Source organism: Acipenser ruthenus, chromosome 10, assembly GCF_902713425.1.
Source record: "Acipenser ruthenus chromosome 10, fAciRut3.2 maternal haplotype, whole genome shotgun sequence".
Lineage (NCBI taxonomy): Eukaryota > Metazoa > Chordata > Actinopteri > Acipenseriformes > Acipenseridae > Acipenser > Acipenser ruthenus.
Genome location: NC_081198.1, coordinates 669,176 through 678,080, shown reverse-complemented (window position 1 = coordinate 678,080; position 8,905 = coordinate 669,176). Strand labels below are relative to the sequence as shown.

The 8,905-nt window shown below is 41.0% G+C and overlaps 1 protein-coding gene across 1 annotated transcript; it reads left to right on the top strand.

Moving 5' to 3' along the window:
• Positions 1 to 402: 402 nt before the first annotated feature.
• Positions 403 to 2,851, top strand: LOC117405921 (forkhead box protein D3). Its single transcript, XM_034009450.3, has one exon. The coding sequence runs from the start codon at positions 1,071 to 1,073 to the stop codon at positions 2,184 to 2,186; it is 1,116 nt and encodes a 371-aa protein (XP_033865341.2). The 5' UTR covers positions 403 to 1,070; the 3' UTR covers positions 2,187 to 2,851.
• Positions 2,852 to 8,905: the final 6,054 nt, after the last annotated feature.

Here is an 8,905-nt window from a genome sequence, read left to right as displayed (position 1 = left end):
GGGTGCTTTGCATTCACCCACATGCTCGCATTTCCTACTTTTTCATATGCTAACGCGTGCAATCATTGGGTCGTTCACACCTCTGTAAATCCAGCGAGCACTTCTCATGCGCTGCCCCATGGTTTCTTCATCTCCAGTAAATCGAACACATTTATCAATAGCTGGGGTTCCCTGCGTGTTAAAGTTCCCATGCAACCGATTCAAGTATAATACTGGTTTCCAGTGTAGCAGTCACACGGCGCACCGTTTCAATATGTGTGCAGCACTAACCCATTCCAATAAGAAGTTATTGCCATAATTGCAGGACACGTTAAGCGTAAACATTACATCACCCTATAACTCTACCATTTTATTTACACTTGTATTTTTTGAAAAGATCATTGTTGGCATGGCACATTGCACATAATTGAATGCTATCGGTTTAATCAACTTAACTGTAGACGTGTTCATTCGGCAGCTTTCATCGGTCTGTTTAAGCAAAGTTATAATAACGGATAAGACCCTGCTTTGTGTAATAATATTGACAGGATCGATTCTGCTAAAGCGAGCAGCCCGCTTGTCTGATTGCCCTGCGTTCACAGCGCTAGAGCTGGGACGGGTGAATAATGCCGAGTTACTGCTGTCCCTTTGTTGACAGATCCAGGAGACAAGTCCGCACTGTGCGTGGTTTAACAGCGGGGCGCCTGACGTCAGGTCCGCACGTGACGGTGCTGATAGTATATCTTTAACTGAAAAGTAATCTATCAGGCATTCTTTAACCCGGCTTTACAAAGCACTGTCATCTTTGCTCCCCGTTCCCAACTCAGTTTGTGACACTGGGAATTACACTTTTCAGGGGAGCTGCGTGAGAGAGAGAGGCAGACCGAAGCACACAGCGCGCACCCGGGCTCTTTCAACTTCAGACTCCCTGCAACTAACTACACCACTGCGTGTATTATTTTCTGAAGTGTAAGTTTCACTGGCGGGCCGTTCTGACCTGCATTTAGAATTCGTTGTCATCTGATCTGTCGGATCCGAGCAGGACGGGTCACGCACTTACCTTTGGTTGTTCTTGAGTAAAGCAAGCTGGGATGACCCTATCTGGAAGCTGCACGGCCAACGCCATGTCTGGTCAGACGGTCCTCATAGCCGAAGATGTGGATATCGATGTGGTGGGAGAAGGTGATGACGGCATGGAAAGGGACAGCGACTGCGAGAGCCAGGGGCTCCACGACCGCGGGGAGGAGGTGGAGGAGATCGGCGTGAAAGAGATGACCGGGAGCCCCTGCGAAAGCACCGCCGAGGCGCAGGACACCAAAGGGGACGGGCAGGATGGCGGGTCCGGCCCCATGCAAAACAAGCCCAAAAACAGCCTGGTGAAGCCCCCTTACTCTTACATCGCGCTCATAACCATGTCTATCCTCCAGAGCCCGCAGAAGAAGTTAACCCTCAGCGGTATCTGCGAGTTTATCAGCAACCGCTTCCCCTACTACAGAGAGAAATTCCCTGCCTGGCAGAACTCCATCCGCCACAACCTGTCCCTTAACGACTGCTTCGTGAAAATCCCGCGGGAGCCCGGGAACCCTGGCAAGGGCAACTACTGGACCCTGGACCCCCAGTCTGAAGACATGTTCGACAACGGCAGCTTCCTCCGGAGGAGAAAACGCTTCAAGAGGCACCAGAGCGAGATTCTGAGGGAGCAGACCGCGCTCATGATGCAAAGTTTTGGGGCGTACAGTCTCGGGGGTCCCTACGGCCGCCACTACGGAATTCATCCAGCCGCCTACACCCACCCGGCGGCTTTGCAGTACCCCTACATGCCCCCCATGGGTCCCATGCTTCCCCCGGCGGTCCCTCTCTTGCCCTCCACTGAACTCAACAGGAAAGCCTTCCACTCACAGCTCAGCCCCAGCCTTCAGCTGCAGCTGAGCAGCCTGAGCGCGGCGTCCATCATCAAATCGGAGCCGTCCAGCAGACCCTCGTTTAGCATAGAGAACATTATTGGGGTCTCCAGCACGTCATCCAGCACTCAGGCTTTCCTGAGGCCCCCCGTCACCGTCCAGTCTGCCTTACTGAGCGCACAGCCGCTGTCCTTAACCCGCACCTCAGCTGCCGTAGCGCCCATATTCAGCGTTCCTACAAATTTAATTTCTGGACAATTCCTCCCCTCAGCGTCTGCAGCGGTATCCAAGTGGGCCGCACAGTGACACTGCCCGGGTTTACTGTGTAAATAAACTGTATAGCCCACTGTTCGGTACGCAGCACTGGACTCTGACTGCATTAACTGTAGCCACGGTCATTAAAGCCTAAGAAACACAAGGGATGCGGTTTGTACAGGTAAACATTTGTAAATATGTGTACAAAGAAACTGATCTACTTTTATGAAGTTTTGTTCTTTTATTATTATTATTATTATTATTATTATTATTATTATTATTATTATTATTATTATTATTTTGTTTTATTGTTTGAGCTGTATAGCAGTTCTTTCGTTATTTTCTGCTGTCGTTGCTGAAGATTCACTGATGGTAATAAATGAAATGATAAAGAATGTTTTTAACAACAGAAAGAAAGAAAACCCCTGTCAGTGTTCTGTTACGATTACAGCAGCGTGTTTATATGAATTGAAATCTGTGTGATCTATATGTAGCTATATTGTGTTGTACACTGGATAACTTTGTTAATAAATCTGAAACATCGCTCGCCGTGTCTGTGTGTATGTGTGTGAGTGTGTGTGTGTGTGTGTGTGTGTGTGTGAGTGTGTGTGTGTGTGAGTGTGTGTGTGTGAGTGTGTGTGTGTGTGAGTGTGTGTGTGTGAGTGTGTGTACTTCTCTTTTCTAAGCAGGGGGCTCTTCTGGTGCAAAGGGTTAGTTACATTATTATTATTATTATTATTATTATTATTATTATTATTATTATTATTATTATTATTATTTATTTCTTAGCTGACGCCCTTATCCAGGGCGACTTACAATTTTTACAAGATATCACATTATTTTTACATACAATTACCCATTTATACAGTTGGGTTTTTACTGGAGCAATCTAGGTAAAGTACCTTGCTCAAGGGTACAGCAGCAGTGTCCTCCACCGGGGATTGAACCCACGACCCTCCGGTCAAGAGTCCAGAGCCCTAACCACTACTCCACACTGCTGCCCCAATTATTAAATACGTTGTTTATTTTTTTTTATTTACACAAAATGCAAAAAGAAATATGATTTTCCTCCATTGCAGCGTGTATCTAGATATCTAATAATCATTGGTTTACTGTAAATATATGTATACAACGCAGCTCCAACCGAGAGTAATTTGTACAGAATAGGCCTTATACAACGATATTATTATTATTATTATTATTATTATTATTATTATTATGATGATGATGATGATGATGATGATGATGATGATGATGATGATGATGATGATGATGATGATGATGTGCCAGGTTATTTTAATAAAATACCATTCATATGGTGTTGCGCCCTTTGCCGAATCCAGTCTCTCATTTAAACCCTTGTGAACAGGTATTTCCTTTTCACGGGAGTCTGGGTCCAACAGCCAGGAAGGGTAACAGCTGCGCGCACCTGGACATGAAGAGATAGCCCATCTAATCAGAGACTCGAGAATCGCACACCATGGGTTTCATTATATTCCTATTAGGTCAATATTAAAAAAACTAAACTAAATAAATACATCATTCTTGTAGTCGAGTTAAACATAAACGTATTCAAATAAGAAAAATATCAAAATTAAAATCTTTATTTCGCGTTTTAAAATGTATAAAGAATGTAAATATGAAGCGAAAAAAAAACTTTTACATTCCGGTTTGATAAAAAATATTTAATTTCTCAAAATACTCTTTTCAGGTTCCTTAAAAGACCATCGATACAGATGAAAATACAATACAATACAATACAATACAATACAATACAATACACTACAATACAATACAATACAATCATTATTTATACAGCGACTTTCATCAAAGAGCTGTGCAGAGAGCACAATAACCCGCAGTGTAGATAAATACACACGAACACAATATTACAAGCTTGGGTTAAAAAAAAAGCCTCATTTATAAAAATGAGTGTTTCATCTAGATTTAAATATACAGTTAAAATACCCTACATGGAACAATGTCTTCTGCGATGTGAAATCCAATTTTCTAATTAATTAAAGACAATGTGAGAGACTATGAGCAGGATGTAAGAATAAAACCAGCTTGTTTTCACAAATCATTTACCGAGTACTGGATTTATAAATGAGCATTTATAATAGAAATATATCAAGCGAATAACGAGGCAATTATAAAGACTTCTTTCTGTTTCATCATTTCTGTTTCGTTCTCTAAAGTACACCGACTCTCCAGTTCTGAACGGTTTGTCCATTTGGATAATTGGGGTGACTTACATTACGCGTTGATATAATAAATAACTATTCTTAATGCGCGGGTGTAATTAATTATCGCAGATTAATAATAGCTATGCACGTTTCAATTCGCGGCTTGTATAAATGAATACTTTGGAATTCGTGCGTTATGTTATGCTTGTCCATATTCTGCAATGGACTGAAATGACTTGAGAGTGCGGTAAATCTTATCATGTGTCGGGTAAACATTTATAATAAATAGCTTCAAATAAAATGCATGATGTTGGGCTGGGGGGGGGGGGCTACAATGATGATATAGAATTAACATAAAACAAGAAGAACAACAGGCTTTCTTAATGAGAGCGCGTATCGAATATCGGAGTCTTGAATGCAAACCCGTCTCATCCCTTTTGAACAAGCAAACCCCGAACAAGGCATCTAAAAATGTTTATGCGTTTGGTGCTATAAAAGTAACACGTCGTTTCACAGTTGTGTCTGGCTAATCACTTTTACACAAACAGCAAATGGTAGATGAGGCTGCCCTCAGGGGTTAGTGGTATATTTAACCGATACTCATGGGAAAAGAGAAAGGGGCTCTTCTAGAATTCACTTGCAGGCTCAAGAAGCTGCTGAGCGCGGAGTTCTCAATGACACTGGATAACCGGGGCGAGTCTTTATCCCTTCACAAATTAGATTTGTATTTCTATGTGCATTGCTGCAATGCCTGCTGTCACAGTGTAGTTAGACTGGCTATACCGCCAGTGATTTACTACAGGCATGTGCCGCATTTCTTCTTTTTCTTTTTTTGTTACTTTAACAGGATAAGTTTAATAAAGCAAAGCGTCTAAGGTTATTTAAAAACACCAACAACCGAACAGCGGTTAATGGGAGAGATTAGGCTGCTGTATCCTTGCAGCGTGAAGGCTAGGTTTTTTAATCCCAAAAAAAACCGTATCTCTCACACACACACACACACACACACACACACACACACACACACACACACACACACACATACACACACACACACACACACACACATATATATATATATATATATGGCTGGCTCTTTGAGCTAATATATATATATATATATATATATATATATATATATATATATATATATATATATATATATATATATATATATATATATATATATATATATATGTGTGTGTGTGTGTGTGTGTGTGTGTGTGTGTGTGTGTGTGTGTGTATGTATATATATATATATATAATAAAAAAGAACGGGTTTATGCGCTGTTTACTTTTTTTTTACTGTGTTTCTTTCAGAAACGTCCTGAAATAAATATTTTTTAATCAGTTAAAACTTTTGTGTATATCCCAAAAAAACCGTATCTCTCTCTCTCTCTCTCTCTCTCACACACACACACACACACACACACACACACACACACACACACACATACACACACACAGAGACATCAAACTAATTTGTTACAAGCGTTATTTGTATTGTCACGTCTGCTTTTTGATAGAAGACTTCTCGAGATACTGCAGCCAGTACACGGGTTTGCAGGGATCTGTTTAAAGACATTTGCGTATTATATTTAAATCATGCAAGTATCGACCCCTGTGTTACAAAATATGTGTAACGAAATTGCGATTATAATATTACATTTTATACTGTGGCATACACAACTAAACACTGTGCCAAACACTAGTTTAACTATTTAACTATATCACCCAGTCGATAAATGTATCTACAGGTTAAAGCATGTCAGAGCGAGGCTGTATGGTTTACTGTATTATGTGTGAATGGAAGACACTGAAATCGGTTGCCTATAACATCCAGCTATGTGCTACACTCATCCAGCTATCCGCTACACTCATTGCGGGCAATGCTTACCTCTTGAAGGATATAAGCGTCTTGCAACAGCAGCTTCTGAAGACCGACACTAGATGGCGTTTGCTAACACACATCTTCCTGGTGAGCCACACTTCAAACAAGAAGACCCTTTAATAGCCTGCGACACTTTGTACATTGAGACGGGTTCGAGGGTATGGTATTGGGAACATATACAGGGCTTCCTGTGATGCCGCGTATTTATTTTGGAGAAGGGACACTGTGAAATTATTTACATGCAAGTTGTTGTTTTTTCGTCTCTGCAGGGTCTATTTTAAGGTCGGGCGGTGGGAAAGAGTTGACTCTGAGCAAGTGACAAGGTTATAAGAGATCCCATCTCTTTATATAACTGACGTCAAGTGACACCCCTCCACGGCTGGATGAGCAGTACAGCTGTAGAGGAGATCCTCCTGGGATAAGAGTCGGATATCAAGTACTGTGTCGGCACTCCAAGGTTACAGCACAGGAGGAAGGCGAAAGGGTGCGATGACCGTGTGCCAAGGACCGTTTAAAAAAAAAAAAAAAATTTAGACAAGACCATTCGAAACGAAACTATTAGACTATGGAAATGCAATACAGAAAGTAGTACTGGAACGTTTGAATGCAGTAACACAGTATGCGTGTTATCATTACGGGTATTGGTAATATTGTGCAGTTTATTGTACGAGTGTACAATAGTAATGGGCTCTACACATTCCAGACTTTATTTGTAATCGTTTTCGAATATATTACACACAGACGCGTAAATACGGTGCGTTTGTATTGTAAGCAATGATGTGGATACATAGTCTACCAAAGATTAGCCATTAGTCATGATTTAGCCAAACAAACATACACTCCTAGTGGCGGATAAATATTGTTTTAACCGATATGAACAGGAGTAAGGGAGCGGCCAAAATATTTAATCAATAAAACATGGCCTTACATTACTGTACAAAGACAGCTGTATTAAACAGACTCAAATACAACACGTAACAATGTATTATAGCAATTGATTTTGTACAATATAATGAACTAAGTGATTTACTTTCTGTATAAACGTTCGTTTTCAAAAACAATACAATATTGTATTCACAAAAGAAAACAATAAAGTGAGTTACATCTGTTTGTTTATTTCCAAACCACAGAGAGCACTTCAGAACTGAGCAGCATTCAGAACTGAGCAGCATTCAGCATTGGGCAGCATTCAGCATTGGGCAGCATTCAGAACTGAGCAGCATTCAGAACTGAGCAGCATTCAGCATTGGGCAGCATTCAGAACTGAGCAGCATTCAGCATTGGGCAGCATTCAGAACTGAGCAGCATTCAGCATTGGGCAGCATTCAGAACTGAGCAGCATTCAGAAATGAGCAGCATTCAGAACTGAGCAGCATTCAGAACTGAGCAGCATTCAAAACTGAGCAGCATTCAGCATTGGGCAGCATTCAGAACTGAGCAGCATTCAGAACTGAGCAGCATTCAGCATTGGGCAGCATTCAGAACTGAGCAGCATTCAGAACTGAGCAGCATTCAGAACTGAGCAGCATTCAGCATTGGGCAGCATTCAGAACTGAGCAGCATTCAGAACTGAGCAGCATTCAGCATTGGGCAGCATTCAGAACTGAGCAGCATTCAGAACTGAGCAGCATTCAGCATTGGGCAGCATTCAGAACTGAGCAGCATTCAGAACTGAGCAGCATTCAGAACTGAGCAGCATTCAGCATTGGGCAGCATTCAGAACTGAGCAGCATTCAGAACTGAGCAGCATTCAGAACTGAGCAGCATTCAGAACTGGGCAGACACATGGCAAATGACATTTAATAGAGAAAAGTGTAAGGAACTCCACGCAGGCAATAAAAATGTGCATTATAAATATCACATAGATACTGAAATTGAAGAAGGAGTCTATGAAAAAGACGTAGGAGTTTATGTTGACTCACAAATGTCTTTATCTAGACAATGTGGGGAAGCTATAAAAAAAGGCCAACTAGATGCTCGGATATATAGTGAAAAGTTTTGAATTTAAATCAAGGGAAGTAATGTTAAAACTTTACAACGCATTATTAAGACCTCTTCTAGAATATTGTGTTCAGTTCTGGTCACCTCGTTACAAAAAGGATATTGCTGCTCTAGAAAGAGTGCAAACATTCAGAAAGGTTAAAATAATTAAATCTATTCAGTCAGGAACAAATGGAGATTAGATAAAGGGGCATTCAATAGGAGGCGCTTTTTTACACAGAGAATTGTGAGGGTCTGGGAATGTTATTGCAGTCCAGTAATGTTACTGAAGCTGTGAAGTCCGGAGTCCGGATTCACGGATGCACAATGCCTCAATATGGTTTGTTTTATTACCACATAGCTACTGTTTTGTATTATTCAGCTGTTCTTGACCTCTTAATGCTTCCCCATCCTTAATAGCGCAGATAGAAAGGGACTGGGCCAAACTGAGATTAACATTTCTGCCATACTACAAAAAAAGTGATATTATTAGTTCATGCAGTAACACGGTAAAACTTGCTAACAATATATATATATATATATATATATATATATATATATATATATATATATATATATATATATAATGTGCAATATCTTGACTATGCTAAGCTCAGGCGCATACATATCGCTTAGTATTTTGAAATGGCTCTGCTTGGAAGCTGTAGTTTGCGCTCGCGGGATTCTGCTCTCGGTTGTTAGGGTTAGAACAG

Coding starts and splice junctions, on each gene's coding strand:
- LOC117405921 (XM_034009450.3), top strand. CDS start 1,071: ATGACCCTATCTGGAAGCTGCACGGCCAACGCCATGTCTGGTCAGACG.